The following is a 17,089-nucleotide window of genomic DNA, read 5'->3' as shown; positions in this document are numbered from 1 at the left end:
TTCGTCTGAGCGAGCATGGCCTCCTTCTCGTCGCTGCCGTGGCCGTAGTCGCCCGACGAGATGGTGGGCGGCCGCGCGGGGACGAGGTTGTCGTCATCGCTGATTTCCGCGATGGGGAGCCGCAGTGCGCGGCTTGAGCCACCGGACGAGGACCCCTCGCCCGCGTTGCCGTACCTGGCCAGCTTCCCTAGGGGCATGAGCCCCCAGTTCGTCCGCCGGCGGGCGCTGCACTTGCGCGCGCCCTCCGACCTGTTCCGTTTCCGCTGTTCCGCGTCGGTGCGGAACACGGGGGGACGCGGCGGCAAGTCCCCGCTGTCCAATCCGGCGCCGCGGCCTGCTGAGCCGCCACGGGAGGCCATCACGCCGACGAGGAGGGTGGATCGGTGGCTGGGGATGCTCGATTGCTCGCCGGAAATCGGGGTAGGCGGCGGCGGAGGGAGTGGAAGCGGCAGAGGGGAATAGGGTTTGGAAACCGAACTCCCCTCCGAGGCCCCTTTTAATACGGGGCGACCGCTCGATTTCTCGGGGGCCCGAACTCGTTATACGGGTCAGGCCACGAGTTCGGGCTCCGTTCTAGCCTATTTTCGGCCCGAACCCGTATAACCGTCGGAGTTTTTCAGCCGTTCAGTTTACGGGCTCTGCTAGAGATGCTCTAAGAACCCAATCCAAAAACTACACTCGCATCCATGTTGGGTAAAAACATTATTAGCCACATAGCGGCTCATATCATATTATGTCATATCATATTGTCACTACATGATTGAGATCACGAGTGGTCGTACGTGCTTGTGAATGTGTCATACGAGCAGACAAGACTGGTCGCGCAGTAGGATGTAACATCGAAAACGTCTGATCTAAAAGTTTCGTTTATCATTGATCAAGATTTTTATAGTGTCCATACATATTTTCTTCCTTACATCACATCAAGACGATCCTAAATGATGCAGAAAGGGTTCTCACATGTCACGGCGTAGTTTGCACATTCTTTTAAGGAAATTTCTTGAGATTCAGCAAAAAGGTTAAGAAGTGAAAACATGAAAAAGTTTAGGAATTAATCATATAGGAAAAGGAACATTCGGAAAAATAGAGAAACATGTTAGAAAATTAATATCTATTCAGAATTTTGTAGCAGAAATATGCAAAAACCAAATTACGGAGTGGACAAAATTTAAATTTAAATATAGAAAAAGTAATTGTAAGCACTCGGGAAAGATCACCATGTTTGCTAAAAATCACAATCATTTTGAGCATTCATGGCTATCAAAAATTAACATGTCATTAGGGTTAGCACCCAAGAGTACCATAATTATCTTTGATGTTGCATTTTCACGCCTTCAATTTTTATCCTTGTACTAAATTTTAGGATTTAACTTGTTGGAAGTTTTATGTTTCCAAGTCTAATTAGTTAGTTAACTTCCTATTTCTAAGGTTTTTGAATTTTATCTTTTCAGTTATGTATACATTTTATGTTATTTTCTTCAAATTGAATACCTCTAAAATTTTATCTTTTTTTTGTTTGTAATTTTTTACTAGTCTCCGAGAGCCTATGAAGTTGACTTTTCTATCATTAACATGTGGGGTCGATTGTTTGGCATGCGTGAACGTGGGATTTGTACAATGGTTAAGTGATGATCGCTCCATTCATGATTGTCGTGTTCTCCGGTCAATGTTGCTGGATCAACAACAATGGGTGATAACGGTAACAAATGTAAATAGGCAGCCTTGACGAGTGTTCCTTTTTGGTAGTGTATATAACAATTTGTCTTATCTTTATTAATGGATTGACCACTTTTCTTTTTCTTAATGATATATATGGGATATAACTTTTCTCTTCATTAGAAAAATAGCTTTAACAACATAATTGCGCACTCTATCAAAGTGTATTGCAGAATTAGTTTCAAAAAAGAAGTGTATTGCAGAATCACATTTTGCTGCCTCCGCAGTCTTGTAACCAGGATTAAGCATACTCCAAAAACAAACTGAATCTATGAATCTTTTTACATATGTATGTACAACAACAAACAAATCAATGAAGTATTCAGAACAATGCACAAATGGCGGACGAGAGCACATGAGGTCTAGCTCCTAACAAAGTCGAGCCGTATAAAACGAGTACTAAGCTAGAGCATGGCCGCCGCGACAAGCAGAGAGGAGCCGATGCACGCCGCCCAGGTGCCGCCGCTGAGGCTACGCGGACTGCCGGATGCGCTTCCTCTAACACCGCCGCCGCCGCCGATGTAGGCTCGGCGGCCGCCTCCGCGGCTTCCGCCCCTCCCTTCGGCGATGCACGCTACCATGCAGAGCAGCACGAGGAGGAGCGCGCAAAGTAAGAAACGTCTCATCATCATCTTCTTCTTCTTCCTGGCTTCCCAGCTGCAGTGTACAACGCACGCGCCGATTCTTGTGGTTGTGGTTATGTGTGAGATTTCCTTCCCGCTGTTTATCTGCTGCTCCAACTCGATGTCGTGGGCAGCTGCTGCGCGCATGGATATTTATACAGGATCCAGAGTTGCCTCAGCCTCAGTGTTGACTGGTCTACGTACGCCACGTCGACGACGAGTCCACAGTTTAGGTGCCTGGCACCTGCATATTTTAAGCGTGTGCAGATCAGTAGTGGTGCAGATTGAGTCAAAATTGGTTGAGAAATTGCAGACTTGTAAGTTGTAGCCGTTAGCCTCATTATCTATCAGTTTATGGATGATGAATGGTCTTCCGTGTATTGAAGAGAACGATTTGTAACTGTGTACGTTGACAGGATCATATGCGTGTTATTTAATTGGTAGGAACTAGTAACTACAATACAATATCTGCGAGCCTACACTTGTGGCTAATAATATTGCTTCAGGTTTCTTGACAGCGAAGCTCCGCGGTGGGCGCACGTCCTAAGTAGGTTCATCGTTACCTCACAAATGGTATGGTTTGCCGATTTCTTTTAACAGGGGTCGACCCCGATGAACCGAGAAGCTTCATTCGTTACCGCCAGTGAAGTTATAAATTACATAGGTGATCATGATTAAATAAAAAATTACAACTAGGTCTTCACTTTTTTTGCTTAAAGGATCCTAGATCTAAGCTGGAAAAATCAATCGGGTCAAGCTCCTTCTCCACTGCACGTCGCAGCACAACCAACTGTACCATCGCCACGGATGTTACCACTTTGGGAGTGGGCGTCGGGAGCTCACCGTGTAGCAGAGGGTCCTCCTAGTACTTGGCATATAGGCCTAGAGGTCGAACATGGCCATTTGTCGCCTGCCGAAAGAGGCCAAAGCTGACAACGGAGGTGGGAGTGGTCGCCCTTCGACCATTAAAGAAAGCATCCAAAGCTTCGCTATAGTAGATGCACTCCTGAGAAAATCTTTGTAGCTCCCCTGTTGCATAACCGTCCATAGAAGCCAACAACCTCGACACCTTTCTCCACCAAATGTCCATGAACTCATAAGTGTACATGCACAAATCTAGGGAATCTTAGAAATGCTATGTTTTCTACCCTAGACCTATGTTGATGTAGCTTAACTTTTTAATACTTTCCTTTCCATGCTTTGGACATGTAGTTTCCAAGTTCACAAAAGGGATTTTCCCAAGTCAAGTTCATAGGCATTAGCACTTGTCGTTACTTGCAGTGTGGATATGCAGACCTCATCTCATCTAGTCCGAAAAACACAAATCATTTTTTTGTTCATTCATGACAATAAAAATTAATATGTTAGTAGGGTTAGCACCCAAGAGCAACCATGTTTGTCTTTGATGTTGTGTTTCAAGCCTTTAATTTTCTATCTTTTTACTACATTTTATGATTTAACTTCTTCGACAATTCATGCGTTTACAAATTTCCAACTTTAGTTAGCTAAATAGCTTCCTATCTCTTAGTTTATTGAATTTTATCTTTTCAGTTATGTACATTTTATGTTATTTTCTTCAAATTTGACTACCTCTAAAATCTCAACTTCTTGTTTTGTAAAATTTTGAGTAGCAGCCATGAGAGCCTCGGTTGACGCAAACCTGCATATTTCTCCTAAGCTTCGCAAAAGTTGAAATGCATATCGTTGGTGTGCTTGGTCGATTGTTTGGCATGCGACAACGTGGGATTTGTACAATGGTTAATGATAATCGACCCATTGATGATTGTCTAATCTCAAGTCCGTGTTGCTGGATCGAGAACGATGTGTGATAAATGTGACAGAGATGCCTAGGCGGCCTTGATGGGCGTTCTTCCTCAGTAGTGTCTCGAGACTGTGTGGGTAGCTAGGTCGGTCTGTTTCTTTGTGTTGTGCAGTCGTTTGTAACAATTTTGTCTGATTTTTATTAATGGATTGTGCACAATTTGCTTTTGGTTAATGATATCCTATATGGAAAAAACTTTTGTCTCCATTTAAAATAATACTAGTACTACCTCCGTTTTTATATAAAAGGATGTTTTATATTTGTCAAAATTTAGGCCTCCTTTGATTCATAGGATCTATATAGGAATTGTATAGGATTTAGATCCTATGGAAAAAATTCTAGACAAGTTGTTTGATTCATAGGAATATATTCTATAGGAACTAATCTTATAGGAATATTGTAGTGTAAATCTATAGAAACAAAATATTAGCTCATACCTCATAAAAATTCCTTTGCTACAATTAAATAAAATTCATCTTTCCAGTGAATTCAAGTAGTAGATATGACATCTCAATCCTATGATTTTTTCATTTCTATATTTTTTGTCCTATGAATCAATGGAGGCCTTAGATGACGGAGGGAGTAGTAGTTTTATCGATAGAGTTGCGGCCTCCGACAAAAATAAGTTCACAATCACGTTTAGCTGCCTACGCAGTCTTGTAATCATGATAAAACATATTGAATCCATGAATCTGCTTACATACGTCTGTACAACTGCAAACAAATTAGAGATGGCCCCAAGTCCCAAGAACAATGCACAAATGGCGGACGAGGGCACAGGAAGCCTAGCTCCTAACAAAGTCGAGCCGTATAACTATAAACTGAGTACTAAGCTAGAGCATGGCCGCCGCGACAAGCAGAGAGGAGCCGATGCACGCCGCCCAGGTGCCGCCGCTAAGGCTACGCGGACTGCCTGACCCGCTTCCTCTGGCACCGCCGCTGCCGCCGATGTAGGCTCGGCCGCCTCCACGGCCTCCGCTTCCGCCCTTCCCTTCCGCGATGCTCGCCACCAGGCAGAGCAGCACGAGGAGGAGCGCGCAAAGTAAGAAATGTCTCGTCATCGTCTTCTTCTTCTTCCTTGCTTCCCAGCTGCAGTCTAGAGCGCACGCTCCGATTCTTGTGGCTGTGGGTGAGATTTCTTTCCCGCTGTTTATCTACTGCTTCAACTCGATCGATGTCGTGGGCAGCTGCTGCGCGCATGGATATTTATACAAGGATCCAGAGTTGACCCAGCCTAGTGTTGACTGGTCTACGTACGCCACGTCGATGACGAATCCACAGATTGCGGCTGGGTAGCATTTTGTATCTGAATCCGTGTGCAGATTGAGTCAGAATTGGGAAGGAGTACAACACGTTCCTGCACGATGGATCAGAGGTTGTAATGGTTTAGCCTATTAGTATCGATCAGATTATTGATGCTAAATGGTCTTCCGTGTACGGGTTATTGAAGAGAACGAGTCGTATCCTTGTAGGTTGACAAGATCATACGCGTGTTATCCGATTAGAGTAACTGCAATACAATATCTGCGAGTCTACATTTGTGATTTGTGGCACATAATGTATGCTCCAGGTTTCCTGATAGCGAAGCTACGCGGTAGGCGCACGTGCCATTGTGCCAAGTAGGTTCGTCTTTACCTCACATTACAATGGCTTGCCGACTTATGTCAGTGCATACACGCTTCTAAACTCTACACGGGTGACCATTGCTTGCCGGAGAGAAAGTGGCTTCCCATGCCAGACGAAAATGGGCATGTGGCTCGGCAATGTTAAGATGAGAAAAAAAACGAGCTGCTGAAACGAAGAATATTTGTGGCTTGGAGGGGCCCGAGGCTGAAAGGTTACGTGCTTGAGATTTTCTTTAGGACAAGTATGTGAATCATCCGGATAGACCATAAGGCCCATTTATAAGTAACAAGGCCCATGTGCAGAAGCGGAAAAAGGCGGCGATACCGGCACCGGGAGTCAAGTCGATTCCGGCAGCCGGAGGGCGGCGCACGCGGACCCGCATTCCCATGGCGACTGCAGGGGCGGTGGTCACTCTCCAATGCCAATCCGGCGAAGCTCTCCGCAGCCCACACCCTCCAGGTTCGTCCTAGCCGGCCTCCTCCCTCTGCAGCAATTTCCGTTGCGCGATTTTTTATTTTTTTTTGTACGGAGTTTTCCGTTGTGCGATTCATCGGGGTAAAATCAAGAACCGAGCATGTCCACAATTGTTTTATTGCAAAAAAAAATCTCCAAGTACAGTTACAAATGGGTGCACCCGCCAGACCCACTGTAGAGATCACCAATCTTTATTTTTCATACTGTATGACATTCTTCGTATACTACGCAACATCGGCGTAGAAATCTTGAATTGTGATCCGGACTGCTATCGGGATCCTTACGGAGTGGTGCTCGTTGTGCCAAGTCAGGCTGCCGAACGTGTAGTCTCCTTGCACCTTCCACACAGGTGTTATGCTAACCTTGAAGGTGTGCACTTTCTTTGCGGCACTGAAGACTAGGGTAGGTGGTTCAACTTTGATCTTGACTCCTAGGGGTGACTGTATATCGGATTGGTAAACTGCATCGACCTTGCCAACGTTTGTGACTGCTCGCCGCACTTTAATTGGATGCCTTAGTTCAGGAATTGATATGGAAGGAAGGTTTAGGTGATAGGCTGGCAATGTTGTTGTAATGTTGCAAATACCGTATTTCTGGATCTTGCAGGCGAAGAACTTGTTGTAATCCATTGGATCGATGTCGTAAACAAGGCCAGGATTGGCAGCTGCATCAGGATTTATGTTTCCACCTCCATAGTCAAATGGGTCGGCAACCTTCCGGGGTAGGGCTTCTGCTAACATTGGATTGCCATATTCATCCTTGGTTAATGCTTTACCCATGCAAATAAGAGTAAATCGTTGTTAATAAAGGTGTGTATGTATTGGTCAGGATAGTTTTTCATATGGATGTCATATTTATGAAATTTACCAGTGGTAACAATTGCTGATTTGAGCGCAGCATGAGACCAATGAGGATGGACAGCCTTTAGCAATGCTACGACGCCTGCGACATGTGGGGCTGACATGGACGTCCCTGAGTTGAATACATATGCATCTCCTTTGGCCGCTAAGATGTTGACTCCAGGTGCGGCTATGTCAGGCTGTTAAAGTAGTTACAACAGGGGTTCAGATAATTTGACTGTATGGAAGTAGTGCTAATTTATCAGTCAAAAGCAACATCCCTATTTCCGATAGAAATCTTAATATCACCTAACCTCATGTTTGTTCCAACATTGTTTTATAATTATAAATTATAATATAGATTGCAGTGGAAGCCAACATGATGCGCTCATTTTAGCTTGTGTACCTTGAGAACTGTAGGATATTTGGTGGACGGGCCTCTTGAAGAGAAGAATGCCACTTTTGGCCCAGGAACTTGTTTTCCTGTAATACTTCTTGCTGGCTCAATCTTCACAATTGGCAAGCTGTTTAAATTGAAGCACAGTTTAGCTGAGTCTTCAAATGGTTGCAGAGAAAACAACATCTACTAAGCGTGGCAGGTCTCAGAAAAGTGTTTTTACCTCTCGCTTCCGATGTATGTTGTAGCTTGAAACCCAATAGCATTGTCAACAATTATACATGCCATGCCCTTGCAATCATCAGTGCTCAAAAGAACATCTATGGTATATAGAGCAAATATAAAACCAGATGCCCCACCACTTTTGATGTTTGTTATGGCGTCTGAGATCATGTCTGCTGCTGGGCCAAATTTTTCTGCAATGCATAACACAACTTTTCCATTGATTATTGTGCTATTTAGCGCCTCCGGTGAGCAACTGTAAACAGAAAGACAACAATAATTGCCCAATTGGATTCGGAAATTTAACGCCTAAAGATAAACTAGCATCTATCTACTGTTAATCAAGAAATGAAATAGCAACTGACACACCTTCCTCCATGTACAAGTGGTTTAAACCGACTTGTGGATTCATTTTTAAGCATGTAATAGAGTGACTGACCCTGCAAATATGAAAGAGTTATTCATAACTTTTGCGTGGTTGTTTGAGTATGATTAATGGAACAAAGGTGCTCTAAGCCTCTAACAAAGATCATATTTCTCTAGTATACATACTTACCACTAAGGTTTGATTGTTTCCCAGGGTAATTGCAGTTGGAAAAGACCGGTCGATCTTGCTCGCTGCGACTGTAATGACCCAAGGAGCTGTGTTAAAAATGACTTGTGGTCGAGGCCCGCTATTTCCTGCGGCATAAACAACGGTAATACCCTTCTGGACTGCATGGAGTGCACCAAATGAGTTTTCATCAACCGCAAGTGATAGGGATAGGATGTCAACTCCATCATGAATTGCATCATCGAAAGCTGCTAGCACTGCGGCACTAGCAACCTGCACAGTTATTGTTGGGTCTGTTGTGTCCCACCCGACCTTGTACACAGCAAGGCGCGCTTGGGGCGCACCACCACGTGCCACCCCTACTCCAAGGCCATGGAGGCTGACTCCCTCTACCACTGTACCGGCTGCTATGGATGCGGTGTGTGTTCCATGCCCATTTATGTCCCGTGCAGACATGTAATTCTTCTCTTGGTAAGCTTTGTCCACTCCTGCAGCATAGTACCGTGCGCCTATGATTTTCCTGTTGCAGTTTGTGCCCTCCCAGTCCTGTCCCAGCTGACACACACCCTTCCATCTCGATGGTATTGGTCCGTATCCATTGTCGCTGAAGCTTCTTGATTCAGGCCAGATCCCTGCATAATATGCAGTGTTTAGCAAGAATTTGCTTAGTGAAGAATTTTATAATTAACCTGCTAACAAGTAACAATGAAGGACTGACCAGTGTCAACTATCCCAATAATTACGTCTTCTCCATATTTGCTCCTCTGCAGAAGTTTACTTGCTGGCTTGTGGTTCAGGTTCATGCCAAGGAAATCCCAGCTTCTTGTGGTCATCAACTCATGATGCTGATTTGGAATAACGCTGATAACTTCAGGTAGGTCTGAAAATGTAAAAGAAAAAGTAAGGAGCTATATTTCTTCTGCATCTTAAAAAGCTAAACTGGCCCCTCCTACAAATTAAAATCAGAAGTCTGTCCACTTAGTTATTTGTGTGGTGTATACAGCACAAAGTTACAAGAGAAATGGTCATAACCCGACTTAGAAATAGTCATGTAACAGTCAACTAATGATATTCATCATATTAAAAGTTCCTCACCCTTTTTACATTACACGAAAACTTAATTATGGCCAGAGTAGGTTTGAGAAAGGGGTGCGTGGAAGTTAGCTATGCACGTTCCGGAACCATGACTTGGCTTCGAGATCTTATGGATTTCAACTCTAGCCTACCCCAACTTGTTTGGGACTGAAAGACTTGGTTGTTGTTGTTGTAGAGTAGGTTTGAGAAGAACCATAAAACTATCCCCTGGATCTCACATCATGATTGGAAAGATAAACTGCTTAAAATATGCACTTTCTATAAAGAAGCAAATTTTAATCACCAAAGATCGTCATTTCTTTCTTCAGCTGCATCAGGATAGAATTCTTCAATTTGGCTATCTTAGTATTAGATTAGCAGAGAATTAGACAACGGGTAATTTGTTTTTGTGTGGTCTGTCACACTTTGTTCGTTAGGCTTGATTGAAAAAAACCGTGACCTTTCACACCTTTTGATTAGTATAACTTTTCTTTGGACCAACGACTTGTAATAAGATTTGGCTATATGCATCTAGATGCAGAGGCCAGGGGTAATGAAAACTTTCAGTTCCCAAAATAACAATTAGCACACCTGCAAGATCTTGTGCTTGGTCATCTGTTAGCATCGCCGCGAAGCCTGAGAAGCCATGCTTGTAGCTATAAGTGATGGAGGCCAACGCATCTTGCTTGCTGAAACAGATCAGCAACTGATGAGAAAAATGACAGCCTTACTGGAGAGCTAGGAAGCTAGTTCTTTTTACCTTCCAAGAATGGCGCTGAGCATGTCATGGTGTGAAGCTGTGACCAGAGCAGCGTCGTCATGTTTCTTCTCGCCCAGGTAGACGATATACAGCTATGCGTGGGGAGAACAGAAAACATATGTTAGCATCAAACAGAATCAACGCTATGAAATAAGATGTAGAGTAATGCATCACCAATACCTTTTGAGATCCATCTGCTCTGCTTATGCTTGTGCTTATCGTAAGGCATAAGCAGAATATGATGCAAGCTGAGAAACGCCGAGGAGAAAAGTGAAAATCCATGTTGGTATGGTAGAACACATGTTAATATGGTCCAGTTAGGTAGTCGTAGTTATAGGCGTTTTAGTCTGTCTTTTGTGATGACTGATAAAATGCCCATGTCTAGAAAGAAAGGTCAAACATATAGCCAATTTTCCGCCGTGAAGTTTCCAGGGTGTTGCATTTTCGCCTGCTATAGCATTCAACTTAATTTCCCATGGGCGATAAGTCCATACAATCATCCGGAGTGGCATGGAAAAATGGACATACGGACCCGCCGGAACCTTGGCTGTTTTTGCCTGCTGCAATCAGCATCATGTTTTTCAATTTTCAACCCAGGGGGAGAATAGTTGCAACGGGGGAGCCCTGCAAGCCAATCGTGAACGGAGCGACGCAGGCCCTGGGGGAGATGCACACAGCACATAGAGCGGCGGCGTCTCGACAAAGTTTGGGGGTGAGCTGAAGAGAGGGAGCGGCGGCCCGCTCCGTTACTTGTCTTCGAGATGAGCCAGGGCAGAGCATGATGAACGCATGCGCCGTATCCGCAGTGACCGCGGGAGGGGGCGCCAGGAGATGAACTTGGTCGAGCCTCGTGCGGCATTTTGTTGGGCAGGCAGCAGTGCAGCATCATGTGGCTAGCCGTTTCTAGAAGTGGCACTGACGATTCTCATTTCAATAATCCTACCTACCCCGCTTTGTCCTCGGTGAGGCCTTATTTGATTCTAGAGTTTGTTGTGGGGATTAGTGGATAATTTTTAAAGAACTATAAATCTTCACTTGCTTCTAAAAGCATGTTTGGTACTATAAGTATTGAAGAGTTTAATCCCCACTTATTTCCGCTTTTTTCAAATTTTACTGTATTTTTTTTTCAATTCTCAATACTCTACTTTTACTTAGTGGATCGGGGATGGTGTTTTGTGGGGATTGAATGACGGTAGCGGTTTCACTCAAACTCTAGAGTATTATCCCCAATAATCCTCGCAAAAACTCTAGTACCAAACAAGACCTGACATGTTGTGCACTCTCGACTAGACCAGAAGCTAGGAAGAGAACTTCACCCGAGAGTGGGCCCAAGATGCGCTGCTGCCCTAAAGATGTGTTTGGTAGCATGGGCCAACAGAGAATCTCCATCTCCCCCTCATACATGGCGACCCCAGTTAAGTTGGGTTGAGATTTTGACATGTGTTTGGTAGCACGTGTGTGCTGATACCTGCTGAGTTGCGATGTTATTTGCTGGGCTTGTATGTGCTAAGACATGCTCACTCTCATGTTCAGAAATATGAATTTACAAAAGGTCCAAATTTTACACAAAGCACCTTGAACAGAAAATAAAAGATTCAACTAGGTCCTTAGATCCATGGCCAAGCTTTTCGCCGGCGGGCCATGGCGGAGCTTGCTGTTGGCGGTCGTGGCGGCGCGAGGCCATGGCGGAGCTTGGTGCTAGTGGCTGTTGTGGCGCAAGGCAACGAATGAGCTTGCTGCTGGCGGTGCGAGGCCGTGGTGGAGTTTGCGGCTAACAACCATGCTTGTGGCAGGCAGCGGCGGCGTGAGATCATGGCGAGTGGTTGCAGCGGCGGCGTGAGATCATGGCGAGTGGTTGCAGCGGCGGCCTTGGAGACGAGGGGGAATAATATAGTGTTTTCGTGTGGGCGGTGAGCCTAGCGTGCTGTGTTGCCCACACGGGGGACATTTCGGGCAGACTCAGCTAGGCGGAGGTGAGATGCTTAAATCGAGCTTCTTTGTTGGGCAGGGCCGAGGGCTATTTTTCGTATGTGGTGGATAATGGATAGATGAAAAAATTGGACTATTGAAATGAAAATTTCTCAGTTGGTCCGGACTATCAACCACACCCTAAATGAATTGCGCGAACGTGGCCAAAACGGCATAGCTTGTACCACTCCAGAGACCGGAATCATTCTTGGGCAAGGCGCATATGTGTAGAGTCCATGTCATCAAAGAGGGACAGGGCCTGTTTGGAAGCCTAGATCGATTTCGTGCACCACTGCGTCAGGAAGAAAACGCCCCTGCGCGTTTTAGACGGGCCACCTGCCAGAAACAGCCTGTTGTTTGGTCGACTAGGCCGCTCATATCTGCACCTGGTAGGGAAGCGAGCCCCCATTGTTTGATTGCCTGCTTCCAGCTCAATTTCACGAAAACACGAATCTTGTTTGGTTACACAAATGACAGTTCCATATCCTTACCATAGTTTAACAGTGAGAATACCATGTCATAGCATGTTACATACGATCACACACCATTCAGAAGAATAAAATCCTCAAGATCATGACGATCAGGAAGACGATGATGTAATCTTTGACTCGTCTCGCACGTACCTCTGATGCTCCTTGTAGAGCATGCATTGTCTCCGACGGTGGTTGTGCTAACGGCAGTGGCCAATTGATTGCCTTAATTGTCATGGCCCCATGATCCAAGAAGCTCTGCTACTCTTCTTGTGCCTCCTCCAATGTTTCATAACCTCTGTAGTTGTTGTTGGAGTAGCCAATAACTTGGTCCTGGCAGATCCTTCATGAGCTGTAGATTCCTGGAACCCATCCTCGGAACACCACATACCACTAGCATGGCATAATAAGAACAAGTAATCGATCACAACCATGAACCAATTCATAACAGAGTAATATAACTTCAACAAAGTCGTAAGAGAACAACACAAATGTTGACAACAAATGATAAACTACAAATAGAGGGCATGCATGATCATTGCAAAAGTGGATCACAAGTTCATCCTACACTACTATGGTGTCATCCTACCACCACAAACAAAGTGGGTGTCATCCTAACACCGCAAGTTCACCATCACTTGAGGGGTTAGTATACTATATACTACCTCATCATAGTTACAAAAAGGGGCCATCAAGTGTCTTTCAACCCTAGCTACTGCCAAAATATACATCATCATCATCATCAAGTCCATCACCTCCACGCATGCATCCCCTAAGCCACGCTCTTAAGGGCACCACTATAGCTTAGTACTTGGCAAGGTAGTTCCTTAGTTAGAGGACGCGATGTGGCTCGATCATGCCCACGAAGCTGCAACCCTAGGCCTTGTGGTCAACGAGGTGGCTCAACGCCGCCATGAGATCCTTCTCGGAGAAGCCTAGCATGTCCATGAACGCATTGTACATGTCCAGGTGCATGTCTGTGGGCTTGTTGTCTCGGATGGCCCGTGCAACGTCCTTCACAGCAACAATCATGTTGGTGAAGGCCACCAACTCATCGTCAGCGAAGGCACCTCTCTTCCTCTTGCCGGTGGTTTGCTTATCAGGCGCGTCGACAGCCCTTCTCAGGTGGCCGATTGAGGATGACCGTGTCAGACTCCTGAATTCAGCATCCTCAGGTGAAGGCGTAGCTACAACCCTGCCCAGGGGATCAGTTGATCCCATGGCGTACTTGCCGGTGGCGAGGCCGAAGGAGAAGATGGCATGCATCTCGTCGTAGTTCGCAATGGGCACATTCAGGTACTCCGCGTCCTTTGGGTGATTCTACGATATGAAGGGACAATGATGTTAGTTGTGCACGTCGGTGATGAAAAGAGTTAGTGAGGTGGACAGAGCGTGCTCACCGCGACATGCCCGTAATAGTGCTTAGCCTCAAGGATGATACATTTGCTCTCGTTGCACCACTGAGCCCCACCTAGATCGCGGAGCTTGCTAAGTTGAGCCACCTCTGCCACCACTTCCTCGGGTGGTTGTACACCTGAGTGGAGCTAACGTCTACAGCACAATGTTCAAATAGGGCCATCGCCACAACAGTCAGATGGACTTCCTCGAATCCTTTCATCCTTTGTCAGTTCCCACTCCGCTCTTGATCAAGACGCACATCTTCTCCAACACGAAGCTGGACATGAAGGGAAGGCATTTCATGGCCGCGTTCGCCTTCTGTGAGGCTTTCAAGACCTTGGCCGCTTCACTATTGTTCTTGCTCTTCTTTGTGGAGGCCATCCTCGCCGCCACCTCTGCTGCTACCTGAGCCACCAGGTCAGCCACATGCCCATTTATGGCCGACACAGGGGTGACCGCCACCTTGGACTCATAGAGGGGCTGTGAATCGACAACTTGCGAAGGGATCTGAGAGTCTCCAATGCAGACAAGCATCTGACTAAAGTTATCACAGAAGGAGTCCTACACACATCGTAGTACATATAATGTGAATCTAATTGGGAACAAAGACATGGCTAAAGTGGACAACACAAACCATACCAACATCATCCTAAATTAGATAAGCAATACATTATACTTGTAGACAACACAAACCATAGCAAGATCATGATAACTCAACACATTTGGATAAACAAGGAATGGAAAATATGGCACCCTAGCAAGATTATGATAACTCAGCACATTCGGGACTATGGTTGGGGGTCGCTGCTAGTGCTTGCCCGTCTATGCGATCCTACGTGAAAATATTTTTCGACGCTTCCAAACTGGTCACTATAGATTGGGGCTGACGTGAGAGTGGCAGACATAAAATTAGGCCACCCGGGCTGCCAAAAATCATGTGTAAACAAGCCCTTTAGGCACGCAGGTGGAGATGCCTTTAGTGCCATGAGGATAACAGGAGGTGGACAACTTAAGATCCGATGATTTGTCCCATAGCTCATCTATCGGACCAAACTTAATTGGATCCATGATTCTCCAGTAGTAGTATGCATACATGTGGAGTATGTGAAAAACTACAAATATAGCTTGGGTTACATGTAGACCTTTTTTTTAAAGGAGAAATACCATTTCAAAGTTTCATAAAAAATTAAAAAAATCTAAACGTCGACAGGTGATGTATTCAATGTTTACTACTTCTGATTTCCATTTTTATTATTTCCGCACTGCCGGAAATATAAATCATTTTGAGTTATTGCACGTTTAAAGAATACACCATTTACCTAAATCTATAATTTGTATTCAGATTTTTGTGAAACTTTAAGATGCTATTTTTAATCTTTTCTGAAAAGGGAGCTACATGTAGCTTGGCTTACAAAATGCCGCACCTAAGTATATGTACACGACAAACAAATCAACGAAAGAATTTTTTTTAACAGGGATGGGTCCTGAAGGACCTAGAAGCTGGGTTATATTCCAGCAGTGGGATGCCATTTTATAGGAAGGTTCAAAATGTAAAGAACATTAGAGCATCTCCAGCCGCGTCCCCCAAAGCGTGCCCCAAAGGGATTTGGGGCGCGCCGGACACAAAAACCATTCCAGCCGCGTCCCCCAAAGCTCGTTTTTGTCCGGCGCGCTCCGATACGGTGTCCGGCGCCCCAAGCCCGTCCCCGTCCAAAAGGGGACGCATCAGGGACGCCGGACACACCGAAAAGCGAGGCGGGGAGTGGTGGGGCCGACTCGTCAGCGGCACAATAAATTTTAACCTAACCGTCGCCTACCTCGCGACGGAAGTTATTGGCGCGTAGCGACGGTGCAGTTCCCGCAGAGCCGCAGCGACGCGTCCCGTCGCGCCTAGCTCTGCGTGTCGGCGTTGATGAGCGCCACCGCTCCTCCGCCTCCCTCCGGCCTATAAAAGGGCCGCCTCTCATCGTCCCTCTCACACACAAACCCTAGCGTCTCTCTCCCAAACCCTGGCCGCCACCATCTCAACAAGACTGATACGCGTACAGCACGCGTCCATTGGGAACCCCAAGAGGAAGGTGTGATGCGTACAGCGGCAAGTTTTCCCTCAGTAAGAAACCAAGGTTTATCGAACCAGTAGGAGCCAAGAAGCACGTTGAAGGTTGATGGCGGCGAGATGTAGTGCGGCGCAACACCAGGGATTCCGGCGCCAACGTGGAACCTGCACAACACAACCAAAGTACTTTGCCCCAACGAAACAGCGAGGTTGTCAATCTCATCGGCTTGCTGTAACAAAGGATTAGATGTATAGTGTGGATGATGATTGTTTGCAGAGAACAGTAGAACAAGTATTGTAGTAGATTGTATTCGATTAAAAGAATGGACCGGGGTCCACAGTTCACTAGAGGTGTCTCTCCCATAAGATAAATAGCATGTTGGGTGAACAAATTACAGTTGGAAAAAATGACAAATAGAGAGGGCATGACAATGCACATACATGATATGATGAGTACAGTGAGATTTAATTGGGCATTACGACAAAGTACATAGACCGCTATCCAGCATGCATCTATGCCTAAAAAGTCCACCTTCAGGTTATCATCCAAACCCCTTCCAGTATTAAGTTGCAAAACAACAAACAATTGCATTAAGTATGGTGCGTAATGTAATCAATAACTACATCCTCGGACATAGCATCGATGTTTTATCCCTAGTGGCAACAAGCACATCCACAACCTTAGAACTTTCGTCACCGTCCCAGCATTTAATGGAGGCATGAACCCACTATCGAGCATAAATACTCCCTCTTGGAGTTAAGAGTAAAAACTTGGCCAGAGTCTCTACTAATAACGGAGAGCATGCAAGATCATAAACAACACATAGGTAATAGATTGATAATCAACATAACATGGTATTCTCTATCCATCGGATCCCAACAAACACAACATATAGCATTACAGATAGATGATCTTGATCATGTTAGGCAGCTCACAAGACCCGACAATGAAGCACAATTAGGAGAAGACGACCATCTAGCTACCGCTATGGACCCATAGTCCAGGGGTGAACTACTCACTCATCACTCCGGAGGCGACCATGGCGGTGAAGAGTCCTCCGGGAGATGATTCCCCTCTCGCGCAGGGTGCC

The 17,089-nt window shown here is 45.5% G+C and overlaps 1 protein-coding gene across 1 annotated transcript; it reads right to left on the bottom strand.

Annotated features, from left to right (window-relative positions):
• Window positions 1-6,371: 6,371 nt before the first annotated feature.
• LOC124666763 (subtilisin-like protease SBT3.5) lies at window positions 6,372-10,420 on the bottom strand. Its single transcript, XM_047204090.1, has 10 exons — window positions 10,287-10,420; window positions 10,107-10,198; window positions 9,938-10,035; window positions 8,991-9,152; window positions 8,276-8,904; window positions 8,089-8,159; window positions 7,721-7,975; window positions 7,507-7,624; window positions 7,129-7,300; window positions 6,372-7,030 (listed from the first exon to the last, which is right to left on the bottom strand). The coding sequence occupies exons 1-10, from the start codon at window positions 10,386-10,388 to the stop codon at window positions 6,486-6,488; spliced, it is 2,244 nt and encodes a 747-aa protein (XP_047060046.1). The 5' UTR covers window positions 10,389-10,420; the 3' UTR covers window positions 6,372-6,485.
• Between the last annotated feature and the right edge of the window lie 6,669 nt (window positions 10,421-17,089).

Source organism: Lolium rigidum, chromosome 6 (genome assembly GCF_022539505.1).
Source record: "Lolium rigidum isolate FL_2022 chromosome 6, APGP_CSIRO_Lrig_0.1, whole genome shotgun sequence".
Classification (NCBI taxonomy): domain Eukaryota; kingdom Viridiplantae; phylum Streptophyta; class Magnoliopsida; order Poales; family Poaceae; genus Lolium; species Lolium rigidum.
This window is presented reverse-complemented; position numbering and strand designations above follow the sequence as displayed.

Excerpts from the sequence above, each read along its gene's own strand:
- LOC124666763 (XM_047204090.1), bottom strand. The coding sequence starts at position 10,388 with ATGGATTTTCACTTTTCTCCTCGGCGTTTCTCAGCTTGCATCATATTC. Across the intron at positions 9,153-9,937 it reads CCAAGCACAAGATCTTGCAG|ACCTACCTGAAGTTATCAGC; the intron begins GTGTGCTAATTG and ends TTACATTTTCAG. Across the intron at positions 7,976-8,088 it reads CCACTTGTACATGGAGGAAG|TTGCTCACCGGAGGCGCTAA; the intron begins GTGTGTCAGTTG and ends TTCTGTTTACAG.